This window comes from Schistocerca americana, chromosome 3 (assembly GCF_021461395.2).
Source record: "Schistocerca americana isolate TAMUIC-IGC-003095 chromosome 3, iqSchAmer2.1, whole genome shotgun sequence".
Taxonomy (NCBI): Eukaryota; Metazoa; Arthropoda; class Insecta; order Orthoptera; family Acrididae; genus Schistocerca; species Schistocerca americana.
In genome coordinates this window covers 672189223-672210233 of record NC_060121.1, presented here as the reverse complement: position 1 = coordinate 672210233, position 21011 = coordinate 672189223, and the positions used below count along the sequence as shown (strand labels likewise).

The window sequence follows — 21011 nt, the reverse complement described above, 5'->3', positions numbered from 1 at the left end:
CACATCTGCCCCTGGAAATTTCTTACAATTTAAAACCTGGTTCCTAAATCTCAGTCTTACCATTATACAATCTATCTGAAACCTTCCAGTGTCTGCAGGCCTCTTCCACATATACAACCTTCTTTCATGATTCTTAAACCAAGTGTTAACTATGATTAAGTTATGCATGATGCAAAATTCTACCATGCGGCTTCCTCTTTCATTCCTTACCCCCATTCCATATTCACCTGCTACTTTTCCTTCTCTTCCTTTTCCTACAATCGAATTCCAGTCCCCAATTACTATTAAATTTTCGTCTCCCTTCACAATCTGAATGATTTCTTTAATCTTATCACACATTTATTCCATCTCTTTGTCATCTGCAGAGTTAGTTAGCATATAAACTTGCACTACTGTAGTAAGCGTGGGCTTTGTGTTTATCTTGGCTACAATAATGCGTTCACTATGCTGTTCACAGTAGCTTACCCATGCTCCTATTTTTTTTTTTTTTTTCTTCATTATTAAACCTACTCCTGCATTACCCCTATCTGAGTTTGTATTTATATCCCAGTATTCACCTGACCAGAAGTCTTCTTCCCCCTGCCAACGAACTTCACTAATTCCCTTTTAAAATTTTCTAACCTATTTGCCCAATTAAGGGATCTGACATTCCACGCTCCGATCTGTAGAACGCCAGTTTTGTTTCTCCTGATAACAGTGTCCTCTTGAGCAGTCCCCGCCCAGAGATCTGAATGGGGGACTATTTTACCTCCGCAATATTTTACCCAAGAGGACACCATCATCATTGAACAATACAGTAAAGCTGCATGCCCTCGGGAAAAACGATGGCTGTAATTTCCCCCTGCTTTCAGCGTTTTGCAGTACCAGCACAACAAGGCCGTTTTGGTTAACGTTACAAGTCCAGATCAGTCAATCATCCAGACTATTGCCCCTGCAACTACTGAAAATGCTGCTGCTCCTCTTCAGGAACCACACATTTGTCTAGCTTCTCAACAGATACCCCTCCATTATGGTTGCACCTACGGCTATCTGTATCGCTGAGGCATGCAAGCCTCCCCACCAATGGCAGGGTCCATGGTTCATGGGAGGGGGGTTGGATTATTTAATTATAGATAAAAAAATGTACTCACCAAGTGGCAGCAGAACACACACATAAAAGACTGTTGTGATTGGTAAGCTTTTGGAACCAGTGGCTCCTTCTTCAGGCAGAAGGGTTGAAGGGGAAGTAAGAAGGGTGAAGGAAAAGTAGTGGTGAGGTCTAGGAAAAGGGGTAGATATCGGGAAGTCACCGAGAACCTCGTGTCAGGGGATACTTATTGTACGGGATAAGAAGGAAAGACTGATTGTTGGGGACTGCATCGGCGAGATTTGCCAAGACACATCCAGCATTGCTTCATAACCTTTCCTCAAGTCCCTACAACATTACCCTAACCTGTCCTCTGCAGAACTTCAGGCCCTACATTCCCTAAAAGATGTCAGCAGATAAACCCATCATTATTCTCCGAGCAGACAAAGGACCTACCACTGTCGTACTTGACTGAAATGAGTATGGTAGTGAAGGTCTACACCAGCTGCCTAACACCACTGCATACAGTGTCCGCCATCAAGATCCCATCCCTGTGATTCATACTGACCTGCAGTCATTCCTTAAAACCTCAGGCCCCTCAAAAGAACTAACCACTCAATTCATAGAACTTCTCATCCCACCCAAACCATGCCCCCCCCCCCTTTACCTTCTCCCTAAGATACAAAAACCCAATCATCCTATAGTTAATCACTTCAAATACAATGGTTGGTATCATCGATACCGACCACTTGCTAGATTGTCTGTAACCTGTGCCCATCCCTCTCCCATTCCAACCACACACTTTGCTCGTCGCCATTGATGCCACCCCTCTATGCCAACAACCCCCACATACATGGTCTGTCCGCTCCTGAACATTTCCTCAGTCAGTGCCCACTTGATTCCAAATCTATGACATACTTCCCTATCACCTTAATCAACTTTATACTTGCCAACAACTACTTCACCTTTGAGGGGCAGACAGGGGGATGGCCATGGGAATCAGGGCGGCTCCTTCCGATGCCAACCTTTCCATGGTTCTCTTGGAGGGGGCTTTCCGGGGATCCATAAGTCTTCATCCCCTGGTTTGGTTTAGATACATTGATGACATCTTTACCATATGGCTCATGGTGAGGCTAACCTGTTAAAATTCCTGGAATCTCTGAGTACCTTCTCCCAATTAAATTTCACACAGTCATATTCCAAACCCCATGCCACTTTCCATGATGTTGATCTCGTCCTCCTCCAGCTTCTATCCACATAAAACATACTAACAAATTGACACATTTTGACAGCTGCCATCCTTTCCATGTCAAACATTCTCTCCCATACAACCTTGTAATTCAAGGCAAACATATTTGTTTGGATGCACACTCATTAAACCAATACATCATCATTTCACTTCAACCTTCACTGGATGTAAGTACCCCACCAGCCTCGTTCAAAAGCGTATTTCCCATGCCATCACATCCAATCCAGATGCTACTGATCCCTCCAAAAAACAACTTTGGAGCACACCTCTGCTCACTCAATATATTCCGGGTCTGGAATGTATTAATCAGCTACTTCGACAAGTCCATGACTTCCTAAAATCATGCCCTGAATGAAATCAATTCTGTCTGAGATTTTGCCCCCCACATTCGCTGTTGGCAGCCCTGCAGCCAGGCGATTGCGTGAGTTTTGGTGTTCTGGTAAAGATACGTCATTTTAGATTATAAAACATATAATTTACTACTGATTACGTGGTAAATAGGTGTATTAGTGTGCCTTTTAAGTGTAGCATTAAAGGTTTCATTTTTCTTTACATAATATAGCAGAAAACACGAAAAGATTGTACAGTCGTATTTTCTGTTTACGTTTTGCCACAGAAAATCTACAGAATTTCGTTTAGTTGTTCTTTGCTCTCTCCAGAAATTTAACTGTAGCGTGCCTCTTCATTATTTAACTAGCATTTCTGGAAAGTAGCGTAAAGTTTAAGTTGTTGTTTCAGAAACTTTGCACTGTTGTTTTTGTTTACACACAGTTGCGTATAGACCAAATTTGTGGAACCATATTTTTTTGTTTATCTGTAATTTAACTGACTTATTCTTAATAAACTATCACGTTTATCATGAATGAAAAGTGCGACTTGCCGTAGAATTGTTAGGTCGGGGCTTTGTTGTGATGGGTGCTGTAGTTCTTTCCATGTGGGTGACTATAGTGGTGTGGGAATAGGGGAAGTAAATGAGACTCATCAGTGGTTTTGTAGGATTTGTAGTAGAGATAGGAAATTACTAGAACAGGAGGGGAAAATTGCTGCCCTTCAGGCTGAGTTAGACAAGGCCAAGGGAGATCTTGACAGGTTAAGGAGGGAGAAGCATAAAGAGAGGTGGGAAGTAGCAACAGGCAACAGCAGGAACAGGCCTAGAACTCTGTCTCACAGTTTCGTGGAGAATGTGGAAAATAGATTTGACCTGTTGCTTCAGTTAGAAGCTGGTGAGCCTCAAGCACTTGCAAGTGTAGACAGGGCACAACTTTCAGCAGCAAAATGAAAAGTAAGAATTTAGGGAAATCAGTAAAGAAAAAGAAAATGTTGTTGTTAGGTAGTTCCCATGGCAAAGGTGTTGGCCAACTTTTGCAGGATGACTAGGATCAGCATACCAGGTCACCAATTTTTTTAAACCTAGTGCTGGTCTGGAGCAGGTGACAGAGGATTTAGGAACACTTTGCAAAGATTTCACTGAGGAAGACACCATGGTTATGGTGGGTGGGGCAGGTAATACTATTGACAGAGATCCTGGCTACAGTATAGCATGTAACCTGGCAAAGATTGCATCAGCATTGAGGCATACGAGTGTTGAGTTTGTATCTGTTCTTGGGCGCCATGACCGACCTCATTTGAACTCTTCTGTCAAGAGAGTTAATTTGGAGTTGGAATGGTTGCTTATGTTGGGTGTAGGATCACACATTGGTGTGGTTCCTGTTGATTCTCTCAATAGGTGGGATTATACTAGGCATGGCCTTCACCTCAACAGGAAGGGGAAGGGAAAACTGGCTGGAAAATAGCAGGAAAGTTAAAGGGGGGAGGCACTGTCATGAGTGATAAAATACCAGTGGTTATAGTTCAGAAAAGACCCTTTTTTAGGGTTTTTAAGAGAGGTTAGGACTGAGACAAACCTTCAGTTTGAGAAAGAAACCAAAAAACATAATTCTAGCTTATTACATCAGCATAAACAGCCATTGATTAAGAATTTTCAACAGTCAGCAGATATTTTAACTCTAACCAATTTTAACTCAGTCAATGTGAAATGTCAGCTATCATTATTGCATCAAAATATTCGAGGACTGAGAAATAAAATTAATGAATTAATTATCTGCAGAGATGAATTAGAGTCTTAAAACCCAGCTGACATAATCTGCCTCTGAACATCATGTGACCAATGGTATAGAACTTTTAAGTGTTACAGGGTTTAGGTTAGCATCTCACTTTTGTTGATCAGAAATGGAGAAAGGAGGAGGTGCCACATTCATCAGGAACTGTCATAAATCTAAGAACATAAGACATTCATAAATTTTGCCTAGAACAGCATATGGAAGCATGTGCAACAGAAGTAGAATTTCACAAAAAATCCTTCATAATATTACGTGTATATCGACCACCTGCAGGTAACTTTAATCTGTTCATAAGCCACCTTGAAGCTGTACTAGACCATTTAACCGCCAAAAACAAAGAAATAGTGGTTGCTGGTGATTTCAATGTAGATTTCCTTAAAGACTCTCCCAATAAGAACTTATTTGAGTTAGTAACACTATCATTCAACTTAATTCCCACTGTAAAGTTCCCCACTAGGGTAGCCAATTGCCCACAAACAGCCATTGATAATATCTTTATAGAAAAGTCCAATGAACAAAATTACATTACAAAACCAAAATGGCCTCTCAGATCATGACATGCAGTTCCTTCTGTTAAATGTTAATACTGAACAGGATATAAAATCTGTTAAATCTGAGCTCAAGAGGGTAATCGATAAGCCAAAAATTGATTATTTTAGGACACTCCTCAGAGGCTTTCACGGCACTGATGTTTACAGTGCTCATGGCATGAATGAAAAATATAACACTTTTGCTGATAAAGTCCTGTTTTCCCCAAAAACTTGCCAAGGTTCGAGAAAAGTCTACAAAGAAGCCATGGATTACTCAAGGAATAGGGTTATCTTATAAAACAAAGAGAAAACTGTATCTGTCAATGCGAAACAATTCCGATGTTGGTGCTATAGCACATTACAAGAAATACTGCAAAATATTAAAGACTGTAAAACTGACATCAAAGCAAATATATTACAAGATAGTCATATCAGATAACAAAATAAAGACAATATGGAATATAGTGAAGGAGGAGACCGGTAGAACCAGACATGAAGAGGGACAAATAGCATTAAGAGTAAATGATACATTGGTGACAGATGTGTATAGTGTTGCAGAACTTTTTAACAAACATTTTATAACTGTTACTGAAAAGATGGGGTTGTCAGGTTTTGTAGATGCTGCTATGGAATACCTCAGACCAGACATTTCAAGTAACTTCCATAATATGATTTTGACCCTCACTACCCCAGCAGAATAATGTCCATCATAAAATCTTTAAAATCAAAAACATCTAGTGGGTATGATGAAATATCAACAAAGCTAATTAAAGAATGTGATTCTGAGTTAAGTAACATATTAAGCTTTCTGTGTAACAAGTCATTTATCAGTGGAATATTTCCTGAATGGTTAAAATATGCTGAAGTTAAGCCACTGTTTAAGAAGGGAGATAAAGAAATAGCATCGAATTTCCGTCCAATTTCACTTTTGCCGGCATTCTCAAAAATTTTAGAAAAATTACTGTACAATTGGCTTTATAACCACCTCATCTCAAATAACATACTGTCAAAGCCATAGTTTGGTTTTCTAAAGGGGTCTGATATTGAGAAGGCTACCTACACTTACAGTGAAAATGTGCTTTATTCAGTAGATAAAAAATTGCAGGCAACTGGTATTTTTTTTTTGATCTGTCTAAGGCATTTGACTGTGTAAATCACAATATCCTTTTAAGCAAATTAGAATATTATAGTGTAAAAGGAAATGCTGCAAAATGGTTCAAATCTTATATCTCTGGCGGGAAACAAAGGGTGTTATCAGGAAAGAGACATGTATCAAGCTATCAGGCATCATCCAACTGGGAACTATTTACACGTGGGGTCCCATAAGATTCCATTTTAGGGCCCTTACTTTTTCTTGTGTATATCAATGACCTTTCATCAGTAACATTACCAGATGCCAAGTTCGTTTCGTTTGCCAATAAACAAACATTGCAATAAATAGCAAATCAAGAGAAGTCTTAGAAAGATCAGCTAATAAAATATTTGTGGGCATTAATCACTGATTTCTAGCCAATTCTTTGTCACTAAACTTTGAAAAAACACTCTACATGCAGTTCAGAACTTGTAAGGGGTGTCCCACGAGTATATGCCTAACATATGATGACAAGCAGATAGAAGAAGTGGACAGTGTTAAATTCTTGGGATTACAGCTTGATAATGAATTCAACTGGGAAAAGCACACCATGGAATTGCTGAAGCGTCTTAACAAATCTCTGTTTGCAATGCGAATTGTGTCAGACATAGGGGATATAAAAATGAAAAAGCTGGTGCTTACTTTCATTCCATAATGTCATATGGGATTATTTTTTGGGGTAATTCATCAAGCCAAGCTAAAGTTTTCCGGGCACAAAAACGCGCAGTAAGAGTTATATGTGGTGTGAACTCAAGAACATCCTGCAGAAGCCTGTTTAGGGAACTAGGGATACTAACTACTGCTTCCCAATATATTTATTCTTTAATGAAATTTATCATTAAAAATATATCACTTTTTCAAACCAACAGCTCAATTCATGGAATCAATACTAGAAATAAGAATAATCTTCACAAGGATTTAAAGTCACTTCGTCTTGTACAAAAAGGTGTGCATTATTCAGGAACACACATTTTCAATAACTTGCCAGCAGCCATAAATAGCTTAACAACCAATGAAATTCAGTTTAAGAGAAGCCTAAAGGATTTATTGGTGGCCAACTCCTTCTACTCCATTGATGAATTTCTCAGTAGAACCAACTGATTTATTATATAACTTCTGCACAATTTCAGTGCAGTAAAGTGTTCATTGTAAACATTTCAAGCTTTCGCAACCAACGGTTGCTTCGCCAGGAAAGAGGGAAGGAGAGGGAAAGACGAAAGGATCTGGGTTTTAAGGGAGAGGGTAAGGAGTCATTCCAATCCCGGGAGCGGAAAGACTTACCTTAGGGGGAAAAAAGGACAGGTAAACACTCGTGCGCGCGCACACACACACACACACACACACACACACACACACACACACACACACACACACACACACACACACACATATACAGACACAAGCAGACATATTTAAAGGCAAAGAGTTTGGGCAGAGATATCAGTCGAGGCGGAAGTGCAGAGGCAAAGATGTTGTTGAATCACAGGTGAGGTATGAGTGGCGGCAACTTGAAATTAGCGGAGGTTGAGGCCTGGTGTATAAGGAGAAGAGAGGATATATTGAAGGGCAAGTTCCCATCTCCAGAGTTCTGATAGGTTGGTGTTAATGGGAAGTATCCAGATAACCCGGACGGTGTAACACTGTGCCAAGATGTGCTGGCCGTGCACCAAGGCATGTTTAGCTACAGGGTGATCCTCATTACCAACAAACACTGTCTGCCTGTGTCCATTCATGCGAATGGACAGTTTGTTGCTGGTCATTCCCACATAGAAAGCGTCACAGTGTAGGCAGGTCAGTTGGTAAATCACGTGGGTGCTTTCACACGTGGCTCTGCCATTGATCATGTACACCTTCCAGGTTACAGGACTGGAGTAGGTGGTGGTGGGAGGGTGCATGGGACAGGATTTACACCGGGGGCAGTTACAAGGGTAGGAGCCAGAGGGTAGGGAAGGGGGTTTGGGGATTTCATAGGGATGAACCAAGAGGTTACGAAGGTTAGGTAGACGGCAGAAAGACACTCTTGGTGAAGTGGGGAGGATTTCATGAAGGATGGATCTCATTTCAGAGCAGGATTTGAGGAAGTGTATCCCTGCTGGAGAGCCACATTCGGAGTCTGATCCAGTCCCGGGAAGTATCCTGTCACAAGTGGAGCACTTTTGGGGTTCTTCTGTGAGAGGTTCTGGGTTTGAGGGGATGAGGAAGTGGCTCTGGTTATTTGCTTCTGTACCAGGTCGGGAGGGTAGTTGCGGGATGAGAAAGCTGTTTCCAGGTTGTTGGTGTAATGGTTCAGGGATTCAGGACTGGAGCAGATTCGTTTGCCACGAAGGCCTAGGGTGTAGGGAAGGGACCGTTTGATATGGAATGGGTGGCAGCTGTCATAATGGAGGTACTGTTGCTTGTTGGTGGGTTTGATGTGGACGGATGTGTGAAGCTGGCCATTGGACAGATGGAGGTCAACGTCAAAGAAAGTGGCATGGGATTTGGAGTAGGACCAGGTGAATCTGATGGAACCAAAGGAGTTGAGGTTGGAGAGGGAATTCTGGAGTTCTTCTTCACTGTGAGTCCAGATCATGAAGATGTCATCAATAAATCTGTACCAAACTTTGGGTTGGCAGGCCTGTGTAACCAAGAAGGCTTCCTCTAAGCGACCCATAAATAGGTTGGCATACGAGGGGGCCATCCTGGTACCCATGGCTGTTCCCTTTAATTGTTGGTATGTCTGGCCTTCAAAAGTGAATAAGTTGTGAGTCAGGGTGAAGCTGGCTAAGGTAATGAGGAAAGAGATTTTAGGTAGGGTGGCAGGTGATCGGCGTGAAAGGAAGTGCTCCATTGCAGTGAGGCCGTGGACGTGCGGGATATTTGTGTATAGGGAAGTGGCATCAATGGTTACAAGGATGGTTTCTGGGGGTAACAGACTGGGTAAGGATTCCAGGCGTTCGAGAAAGTGGTTGGTGTCTTTGATGAAGGATGGGAGACTGCATGTAATGGGTTGAAGGTGTTGATCTGCGTAGGCAGAGATACGTTCTGTGGGGGCTTGGTAACCAGCTACAATGGGGCGGCCGGGATGTTTGGGTTTGTGAATTTTAGGAAGTAGGTAGAAGGTAGGAGAGCGAGGTATCGGTGGGGTAAGGAGGTTGATGGAGTCAGGTGAATGGTTTTGTAGGGGGCCTAAGGTTCTGAGGATTCCTTGAAGCTCTGCCTGGACATCAGGAATGGGATTACCTTGGCAAACTTTGTATGTAGTGTTGTCTGAAAGCTGACGCAGTCCCTCAGCCACATACTCCCGACGATCAAGTAACACGGTGGTGGAACCCTTGTCAGCCGGAAGAATGATGATGGATCGGTCAGCTTTCAGATCACGGATAGCCTGGGCTTCGGCTGTGGTGATGTTGGGAGTAGGATTAAGGTTTTTCAAGAAAGATTGAGAGGCAAGGCTGGAAGTGAGAAATTCCTGGAAGGTTTGGAGAGGGTGATTTTGAGGAAGAGGAGGTGGGTCCCGCTGTGATGGAGGACGGAACTGTTCCAGGCAGGGTTCAATTTGGATAGTATCTTGGGGAGTTGGATCATTAGGAGTAAGATCAGGATTATTTTTCTTCGTGGCAAAGTGATATTTCCAGCAGAGAATACAAGTGTAGGACAGTAAATCTTTGACAAGGGTAGTTTGGTTGAATCTGGGATTGGGGCTGAAGGTGAGGCCTTTGGATAGGACAGAGGTTTCGGATTGGGAGAGAGGTTTGGAGGAAAGGTTAACTACTGAATTGGGGTGTTGTGGTTCCAGATTGTGTTGACTAGAATTTGGAGGTGTTGGGGGGAGTGGAGCTAGAAGTGGGAGATTGAGTAGATGGGAGAGACTGGGTCTGTCCTGCCCCGAAATGAAATCCATCCTTCATGAAATCCTCCCCACTCCACCAAGAGTGTCTTTCCGCCGTCCACCTAACCTCCTACCCTTGGAATCGCCCCCGGTGTAAAACCTGTCCCATTCGTATGAATGGACACAGGCATACAGTGTTTGTTGGTAATGAGAATCACCCTGTAGCTAAACATGCCTTGGTGCACGGCCAGCACATCTTGGGACAGTGTTATACCGTCTGGGTTATCTGGATACTTCCCACTAACGCCAACCTATCAGAACCTGCCTATCAGAACCTTGCCCTTCAATATATCCTCTATTTCTGTTATCCACCAGGCCTCAACCTCCGCTAATTTCAAGTTGCCGCCACTCATACCTCACTTGTCATTCAACAACATCTTTGCCTCTGCACTTCCGCCTCGACTGACATCTCTGCCCAAACTCTTTGCCTTTAAATATGTCTGCTTGTGTCTGTATATGTGTGTGTGTGTGTGTGTGTGTGTGTGTGTGTGTGCACGAGTGTTTACCTGTCCTTTTTTTCCCCCTAAGGTAAGTCTTTCCACTCCCAGGATTGAAATGACTCCTTACCCTCTCCCTTAAAACCCACATCCTTTTGTCTTTCCCTCTCCTTCCCTCTTTGCTGACGAAGCAACCATTGGTTGCGAAAGCTTGAAGTTTTGTCTGTGTGTTTGTGTGTTTTTTTATTGTGTCTATCTACCAGCGCTTTCCCATTTGGTAAGTCGTGGAATCTTTGTTTTTAACATATTTTTCCCATGTGGAATGTTTCTTTCTATTTTATTCGTATCATTAATAAAAAAACTTTTTTATTTTAAATTCAGTGCATTAGTATTTGTAAAATGATCCTTTCATATAGTGTTCATTAAAAAATGACGATCATTCCACTTGGGACCTGTGGAATGGTACATTAGCTTATTTGTTTGAGTTGTAAATATTTGTCATGTATTGTTTTTCTGACATGTTCTACATCCTGGAGGACCTCCTCACTACGGATCAATTGGAATGAAAGTAAATCTAATCTAATCCAAATATCTAGAACAGCTGTTTGTCGCCCTCCCAATCTCCACAATATTCTTGTCAGGCCCTATGCTCCTTCTGCACCCATCTCCCTACCCTATGGCTCCTACCCTAGTGACCGTCCCCACTTCAACACTTGCTCTATGTACACTCCTACCACCACCTATACCAGCCCTGTAACTGGCAAAACATATACTATCAGAGGGAGAGCCACCTGTGAAACCACACATCTTATATCAACTGTTATGTAAACACTGTTCGACCTTCTGCATTGGCGTAACTACCACCAAATTATCAGTTAGGATGAACGGGCATAGGCAGAGGGTGTATACTGGCAACACACAATATCCTGTTGCAGAGCATTCTCTACAGCATGACAATTGTGACCTCGGTGCTTGTTTCACCACACGTGCCATCTGGTTTCTTCCCCCAGACACCAGTTCCTTAGAACTCTGCAGATGGGAACTACCGTTACAGCATGTTTATGTTAATTTTTTCTGCCTCAGCATTTTTCACAGTAGCTACTCATTTCTTCACTCCGTTTTAGTTTTCTACATCCTGCATTTTCTTATGTGTCTATTCCCCCCCCCCCCCCCCCCCCCCTTGGCCCTCCTCTGTTACTTACAATGCACTTAGCATTTCACTTTTATTAACTCATGCACAATGTTTAAGCATAAATCTCTGTCTTGCATATTACCCTGTCTTCCACCTTTAAGCTCTCAGGTTTTCAAATCTCATCTGGAGCATGTCCAAACAATCGGTCATTCCTTCTCATCCTGTCCGGTAAGTCTTCCCTGACACACAGCTCGAGTGATTTTCCCAAAACCTACCCCTTCTTCGAGACCTCTGCAGTCCTTTTCCTTCACCCCTCTTCCTTCCTCTTCAACTCTTCTGCCTGAAGAAGGAGCCTCTGGCTCTGAAAGCTTGTCTAATTGTAATCTTTTGTGTGTGAGTTCTGCCGCCGCTTGGTGAGTAGACTTTTTTATCTATCCAGTTACCTTATATTAAAAGAATATATTGATACTCGCCACACAGATCACAGTTTTCAAGAGACTGGTGATGTAACAATTCATTTATGATGCCGAGTTAATATAAGGGGGTACAGAGAAAAGTTCTAGGCCTGGGACAAGGCCTTACCACCTGGAGATAAAATTGGTCATGTGTGTGTCAGTTCTGCTCTTGTAATTGTGTAATGGGTTTGCTTTCTATGTGTGACAAAGAACTTAGTCTATAGTTGAATAATATCTAATAGTCTTTTTCACTGTGACTGCCTGTCATTCAATGCCTCCTCCAGACAATTGTACAATATTACTGATATCAATAGCATCTCTGCCCCAGGCCAAGAACTCTTCTACTGTATCCTCCCGTATTACGTGTACACAAAGTAACTCAACTCAGCTTCTTACATGAGTTATTAAATCACCAATCTCTTGAGAACTGTTATCGAAGTACAGAGTATATATTCACAGAATAAATCATTTTTGTCTGACAATGTTTCCAGTTAGTGTAACTGGATAGCAGTGGCTTGGTGAGTAGATTTTCTATCTATCCAATTACATTATAGTTTCAAAAATTGACTACGTTCGTTGATATAATGTCTCCAGGTACCAAGTAACATGCTTGCTTAATATGCACAGTAATATTCCAACATTAACTCACTAAATTTTGCGTTGAGACATTGACTCCAGCATTGACAAGAAAGCTGAGAGCATCTTCTTGTCCATGACGAGCTGCCCAAATCAGTGGTGTGTCACCAGAGTCATCTTTGGCCTGTAGATTCGCTCCAGATGTGTTTAGTAACTCCAGTACACTTACTTGTCCACAGCCTGCTGCCACATGTGCAGGACTCACTCTCTCCTGTAACACAAAAGATGTAAGACTGAGGCACTTTTTTGTGTAGGTGTCACACATTATTGCATGCTATGTATAGAGTGTTTATGTTGAATGCTTTGAGTTGGGGTAGTACTTATCGAAACACAAAAAATAAGTCCAATAAACATGGGTACAGAAACAGATACTTTCTGAGATAACCATGTGTTTATTGGAAGTGTTGCATGATGCTGGGTTGCGGGTGTTAACACAATCATTGGACTGGCACACTGTCAAATTTGTCGGCACGATGTTATGATGTCTTACTTGCAGTACTCTACCTACCATTAGGTGGGCTGCAGTCAAGTTGTGTGGTTTGAGTCGTGTTGTAGGCTACATTAGTTTTCGTCATATCAGTCTGCATTGTTGTACAGAACTGTCAATCCTGGATATGTATCATGATGTTTTACCTTCTTCCAAATCCAGATTCTCAAATTCACTTATGTGTTTACTGTTATTGCGCTATTTATATACGCAAATGGTATAGTACACTTACATTTTCTCTCTTTCACCACTTATTAGCAATGGAAGCTTACTACTCAAAACATGAAATGGTGGACATGATATTCTGCTATGGTTTAGCAAATGTATGTAGCCTATGCAAAATATCCACAGTGCAGAGTGCCCTCTGATAAACTGTTCAGGAAACTTTTCCAGTATCTGAGGGACACAGGTACCCTTGCACCTCAGAAGACTGAAAATGGAAGGCTCCAAACAAGCCACACACCCAACATAGAGGAGCATGTGCTATGTTCAGTGGAACAAAGTGTGCAACTAGTGTGTGACAATTAGCAGCAGCAGCAGTGGCAGCAGCAGCAGCAGAAGGCATGTCTCACTCAATTATCAGGGCAGGGGGTTCTTCATGAACAACTGCTGTACTCATATAATCTGCAATGTGTTCCGGCCCCAAGTCCACAGGATCATCATGGTAGATGGCAGATGTATGGAGCAGATCCACTGTTCACATCCAAGATTTTATTTACTGATGAGGTGGGAATCACAAGGGAAGGTGTTACGAATTTCCACAACCAGTTTGTTTGAGCAGATGTAAACCCCGAAGCATTTCAGAAAAGAGGGCATCAACATTGATTCTCAATCAACGTATGAGCAAGTGTACTTAGAGTAATATGGCCATACATGCCATCGCGAAGGTTAACTGGGGCACATATCTGGACTTTCTCATTACTGTATTGTCTATCTTGCTCAGGCTTTGCCATTGCAGCAGCAAATACAAATGTAGTTCAAGCATGATGGTGCACCACCACACTTTCGTCACAATGTGCGTGAACATCTGATGCAGACATTTCAGGACCACTGGAGTAGTCGAGGAGGCCACACATCTTGGCCTGCTCATAGCCCACACCTCAATTCCCTAGACATTTGGTTTTGGGGACACTTGAAGGAATTGGTCTATGCAATGCCGATCAAAGATGTGTGGACACTTACATGCCAGCAGGTACAATAACAACCAAGTATACTCCAAATACTCCAATGGGTGTGTCATTCCTTATGCCGGAAGGCAGAGGGATGCACTGTCATAAATCGATGCCACATTTAATACCTCCTGTAAACATGTGTTTATTGCAGAAATTATGCATTTCTGGACCCATAATTACTGGACTCATTTTTCTTGTTTCAATCAGTACTACCACCTCTCAAAGTATTCGACACTATTTTTAACACCCTGTACACTCATTTTGTTCTCTTGGTAGAGGAGTCTATCAGGAATCATAGTTGTGCATCATACCTACAGTAGCTGGCTTACGATCACCACCTTCTATTATGGGATAGAAAGGCAGTTTATCTTTGTCACTTAAGTGAACACCGTATTAGACACAGCTTCCTCCTCACTTACAGCGATTAATCATGTGATGACGGATTTTTTTCTTCGGTGAAAAATTCAAAGGAAAATAGCTTTGTGCCCAGAATGGTTACTTACCTTGCACAACTTACACTAGTTTGTTATTAAAAAATTATAGTGTTTTGGACCATTAACTGTGTGGGACACATCAGATGAAATACCTGAAGATCACTAAACGCATCTGAGTCCATGAGAACTGCTCTTCATAGGAGGAGCATATTAGTCATCAGTAGCACAGACAATCATGATGATAGGTTTTCTGATCAGATTACATAAAGGTCTTTGTTGTCTGTTTTTCTAAACTGTTATGGTATGAGATGAATATGGTTAAAACTCGATGTGCCAACCAATCAACATGACAACAAATTATCCAGCCTAAATGCTTACACTGGAAACAAAAGATGGATAAGGAAGGAAGGAAGGAAGTTAGGAGTTTAACATCCCATCAACACAGAGGTCATTAGAGACGGAGCACAAGCTTGGAATATTTCAAGTATGGGAAGGAAATTGGCTGTTCCCTTTCAAAGGGACCATCCTGGTATTTGCCTGGAATGCTTTAGAAAAATCATGGAAAACCTTAATTTGGAGGACCAGACAGATTTGAACCATCATCATCCTGAATGTGAATCCAATGTGCTAACCATTGCACCACCTCTCTCGGGAGGAAGAACCAAGCTTAGCGTGTAACATCCAGTTGCCAACAAAGTCATAACAAATGGAGTTCAAGCTTGAATCGGGGAAGGATGGGGAAAGAAACTGACAATCATTTTTAAATTAATAATACCAGCATTTGCCTTAAGCAATTTAGGTATAGTAGTAGTAGAAATCTGCAGAAAGTAAATCAATTTTGGGATGTTTCATAACCTGAAACCTCCAACGTGTCTAAAAACAATGTTAAGATACTTCTTATTGACTTCAGTGCACAAGCTAGGGGAAAAAAAACTTAAAAAAAATTGTATAAGAATATCCAACATGCTTAAGAATGAACAAAATGGTGAAAGAGCATTCAACATGTGTAAAATGTTCCCATTAAAACTTATGTCCACACACTTTCACAAACTACCAAGAAAATCCGAAACCCAGATATCTACAAATCCAAACTTTGGGGAATTCAGCTGGATCACATAGCCATATCTAAAAGGAGTGTTACAGAAATTATGAATGTTAAAGTGATCAGAAATGGGGAAACTAATTCAGATCATTATCTCTGTATGATTAAAATATGATTTTCCCACCTAAAACAAAAAATACAACCAAGAAAGTAATGAGATACAACTCCACTACAGTTAATATGACGACAGAAAATGCAGAAAAAAATCAAACAAGAAATTGAGACAACAAAAAATGGGTTTGGCATGAATTCCATGCACAAATTGGTAAAGCAGTAGAGAAAACTTTAGAATTGGTCAGGAGTTAAAAAGAAGACATGGCGGGACAAAGAGAATGAATAATTACTAGAAAAAAGTTCTCAAAAATTCAGAAAATAGAGTTGTCCAAAAAAAGGAACATTTAGAAGATCTGAGGCAACAAAGAAAAGAAACATCAAAAAATCCAGAAAAATATTATCTTTTTTATCAAAAATAATACTAGAAATTTTTAACAAATTTTTAAACATATACTTGAAAGGTAAGTGTGTGTGTGTGTGTGTGTGTGTGTGTGTGTGTGTGTGTGTGTGTGTTTTTCTGTTGCCTATTGTTGACGAACGCCTTACTGGCCAAAGGCTTTAATTGAGAGTCTTTTTGTTGTGCCTATCTGTGACACAGCTTCTCTGCTATAGGGTGAGTATCATCTTTCCTTTTCATAATATTATAACATTCCATCCTGGATTTTTCATTGTTTGATAATGATTTAAAAGCTTAACACATTCATCTCATCATCACGTAAAATACATGTCAATTCCCCACTTAAACACACTCAATTATACCTAGGAATATGATTACCCATAAGCCGGAATCACTGTAAACTGGAGCATCCTCCAACCAGATTATGAAGGCATTCGTCAATACAAATATAAGAGGTAATTTATGATCTTTCCCATCCCTCGCAGCATTGCTTGACACATTCCTGTCTAAGGCATATTATACAATACTCTTGAACACTGTCCTATGTTGCTCTACATTTTCGGTCCTGGAGAGGAATTTTTTATGTTGGCCACTCAAGTAATCTGAAATCTGTTTTTGTCACTCTTGCTTAGCAGAAATATCCTCCTACTTTTCTTTACATCCTAAGTTACAACTGTACTCAGTGATGCTGTAATGGCCTTATGAGCACTACTTCCCTGTTCCACATTGAGTCATAAACTTCAGGCCCATTAGTGACCAGGAGAGCTAATATGTGGCCTTCACAAGTTGTTTCTCTGATTAGCAGCTAAAACTTCTGTGTAAGAGGGGGGAACGATTTAACATGATTCCCTGCCTGTACTACTTACAGGGTGTATACGTGGACAAGAAAAAAAAAATCCCGGATTTCCGGGTTAAAAATACAGTTTCTCCCGGGTGACAGTATATTTTCCCTTATCAATCCTTTGAATGGTTGTTTTATACCCGGGCGTACAATATCCCGGCACTTTAGAAAACGAAACTCAGGGGAAAAGACACGTTTTGGAAACATCTTTGATGTGCAGCAACATGTACGCTGCGTATTTTCACATTACGAAAGTATACACTGGAATTCCACCAAACACCGCATGTTACTTTCCGAATCATTGAAATCGAGATTTCGATGCGCTTTTGTAGGCCGTTCATAGCTCATGTCATGTGATCTTGCCAGTCGATGACAGCGGATATTCAGAGCATAGTACACGTGATGTAGTCAGCCAACAGCAACATCACTGTTAAGTAGTACGAACACATAAGCAAGGAAAGTTAATAGTTTAAATTAATATAGTGTTGCTACAAGAAAAGCAAAGTTTTCACATATAATATTGTTCTCAAGCTGCAAGAGAAGCTAAGCTTTCGCATATACTGTTGATCTTTTTTGCGCGTGTTACACTTTAAGATATATCACACAAACGTGACAGTAAAATTTTTAATAATGACGTAAATGTCTGATCTTCAGGGTTCAAAGAGTTGATTTTTAAATGAGAGGCAAACGCTCTGTGATTTAATCAATTCATGGTACATTCTTGCACATAGTTCAACTTACGTAAAAGGATATTTACTCTGAATGTAACGCTTTTCAAACCACCATTCGCAATATTTTTCCGCGACCTATTAGAAATAGATCCGTTTCAGCAGTTGCCAGAAAACACAGATAGGCGACACCGCACTTGGGTAGCTATCATGACGTAAGAAGCCCGTATGTACGTACGTATAAAACATTGAAAGATCATACATTATGTCATAAAAGTAACAAGACATCAGAGGATACTACAAGAACATCGGAATTTTGTGAACAACATTAAAATGTGCACATTTAAAGTGCATACTGAAAGGGCACATTCGTATGTCCGGATTCCCAATGATGTAGACCTCGACCTAATATTAAGCTTTTCAGTGCAGTATTTGGAATGTAAATTTTCTTGGAGCATCAGTATTGAATTATATCATGTTTGGTTCTTTATTATGACATAATGCCATACGTGCTAGAAAATGAAAACGTGCACTTGAAATGCAGCGAACAGTTGAAACTAGCCAGTACTGTGGAATTAAACATTTCGTTTCAAATACATTGACTGCCTCTGCGGAAAAGGTTAACAAAAGTCAAATTTCCTTAGCGAACAGACAAAAATAACGTCACTGTTCCGCAAGGCGATTAATGCTTGACTGTCAGAAAGGTGGAAATAAAATAAAATCTAAAACTAATGACATATTTTAGCCTTCCATAATTATGTGAATGTGTTTTAATTTACTTGACAGCTCCCGGCCACAGATATCCGTTTTGTTTCCATTTGACGTGAGAGTAAACGAAGGGGAAACAGCAAAATCACTAAATGTAAACACGGGTCATGTGGAGACTACCCACTATAACTCAGACTGCTCTGCACATCAGCCCCGGATCAACATTTGCGAACCGAGTCAATTCTAAAAAAAATTGAATTTTGAAAATATGTTCATCTTGTAGCACACATCTTTCTGAGAAGTCTGAAACATAAAACATAAGTATTCGAGGAAATGTAAGACATATTATTTGGTCTTAAGTATGCCAAAGTGCAGTGCCACGCCTCTTCATAAAGCATTTTTCTACCGCACGTCCAAACTATATTCAGGCAAGTGGACATTGAAATGTCCTGTGGTGCCTCTTCCGCTTCCAGTCGGTCGGTTTGACAGCCTGCCCCTCTTTAAAAAATCTCACAATTAATAGCGGACGGGATTTTTTTGTAATCGAGAGAACAAGAACTCTTCAGAAAATCTGAACTCTTTATTGCCTATTAGTTAATAACTTGCTGTTTTGTGTGACATAAAATTAAATATAGGCTATATAAAACCACCCCCCCATGAACCATGGACCTTGCCGTTGGTGGGGAGGCTTGCGTGCCTCAGCGATACAGATAGCCGTACCGTAGGTGCAACCACAACGGAGGGGTATCTGTTGAGAGGCCAGACAAACGTGTGGTTCCTGAAGAGGGGCAGCAGCCTTTTCAGTAGTTGCAAGGGCAACAGTCTGGATGAGTGACTGATCTGGCCTTGTAACAATAACCAAAACGGCCTTGCTGTGCTGGTACTGCGAATGGCTGAAAGCAAGGGGAAACTACAGCCGTAATTTTTCCCGAGGGCATGCAGCTTTACTGTATGATTACATGATGATGGCGTCCTCTTGGGTAAAATATTCCGGAGGTAAAATAGTCCCCCATTCGGATCTCCGGGCGGGGACTACTCAAGAGGATGTCGTTATCAGGAGAAAGAAAACTGGCATTCTACGGATCGGAGCGTGGAATGTCAGATCCCTTAATCGGGCAGGTAGGTTAGAAAATTTAAAAAGGGAAATGGATAGGTTGAAGTTAGATATAGTGGGAATTAGTGAAGTTCGGTGGCAGGAGGAACAAGACTTCTGGTCAGGTGACTACAGGGTTATAAACACAAAATCAAATAGGGGTAATGCAGGAGTAGGTTTAATAATGAATAGGAAAATAGGAATGCGGGTAAGCTACTACAAACAGCATAGTGAACGCATTATTGTGGCCAAGATAGATACGAAGCCCACACCTACTACAGTAGTACAAGTTTATATGCCAACTAGCTCTGCAGATGACGAAGAAATTGAAGAAATGTATGATGAAATAAAAGAAATTATCCAGATTGTGAAGGGAGACGAAAATTTAATAGTCATGGGTGACTGGAATTCGAGTGTAGGAAAAGGGAGAGAAGGAAACATAGTAGGTGAATATGGATTGGGGGACAGAAATGAAAGAGGAAGCCGCCTGGTAGAATTTTGCACAGAGCACAACATAATCATAACTAACACTTGGTTTAAGAATCATGAAAGAAGGTTGTATACCTGGAAGAACCCTGGAGATACTAAAAGGTATCAGATAGATTATATAATGGTAAGACAGAGATTTAGGAACCAGGTTTTAAATTGTAAGACATCTCCAGGGGCAGATGTGGACTCTGACCACAATCTATTGGTTATGACCTGTAGATTAAAACTGAAGAAACTGCAAAAAGGTGGGAATTTAAGGAGATGGGACCTGGATAAACTAAAAGAACCAGAGGTTGTACAGAGATTCAGCGAGAGCGTAAGGGAGCAATTGAAAGGAATGGGGGAAATAAATACAGTAGAAGAAGAATGGGTAGCTTTGAGGGATGAAGTAGTGAAGGCAGCAGAGGATCAAGTAGGTAAAAAGACGAGGGCTAGTAGAAATCGTTGGGTAACAGAAGAAATATTGAATTTAATTGATCAAAGGAGAAAATACAAAAATGCGGAAAATGAAGCAGGCAAAAAGGAATACAAACGTGTCAAAAATGAGATCGACAGGAAGTGCAAAATGGCTAAGCAGGGATGGCTAGAGGACAAATGTAAGGATGTAGAGGCCTATCTCACTAGGGGTAAGATAGATACCGCCTACAGGAAAATTAAAGAGACCTTTGGAGATAAGAGAACGACTTGTATGAATATCAAGAGCTCAGATGGAAACCCAGTTCTAAGCAAAGAAGGGAAAGCAGAAAGGTGGAAGGGGTATATAGAGGGTCTATACAAGGGCGATGTACTTGAGGACAATATTATGGAAATGGAAGAGGATGTAGATGAAGATGAAATGGGAGATACGATACTGCGTGAAGAGTTTGACAGAGCACTGAAAGACCTGAGTCAAAACAAGGCCCCCGGAGTAGACAATATTCCATTGGAACTACTGACGG

At 41.1% G+C, this 21011-nt stretch overlaps 1 protein-coding gene across 1 annotated transcript in view; it reads right to left on the bottom strand.

The window, feature by feature from the left end:
• Positions 1–21011, bottom strand: part of LOC124606309 (death-associated protein kinase dapk-1-like) — a 305618-nt gene that overhangs the window by 179519 nt on the left and 105088 nt on the right. Inside the window, exon 10 of the mRNA XM_047138290.1 lies at positions 12642–12839. Within this exon, the coding sequence (XP_046994246.1) occupies positions 12642–12839 (198 nt within the window). The remainder of the gene's footprint in view (positions 1–12641; positions 12840–21011) is intronic.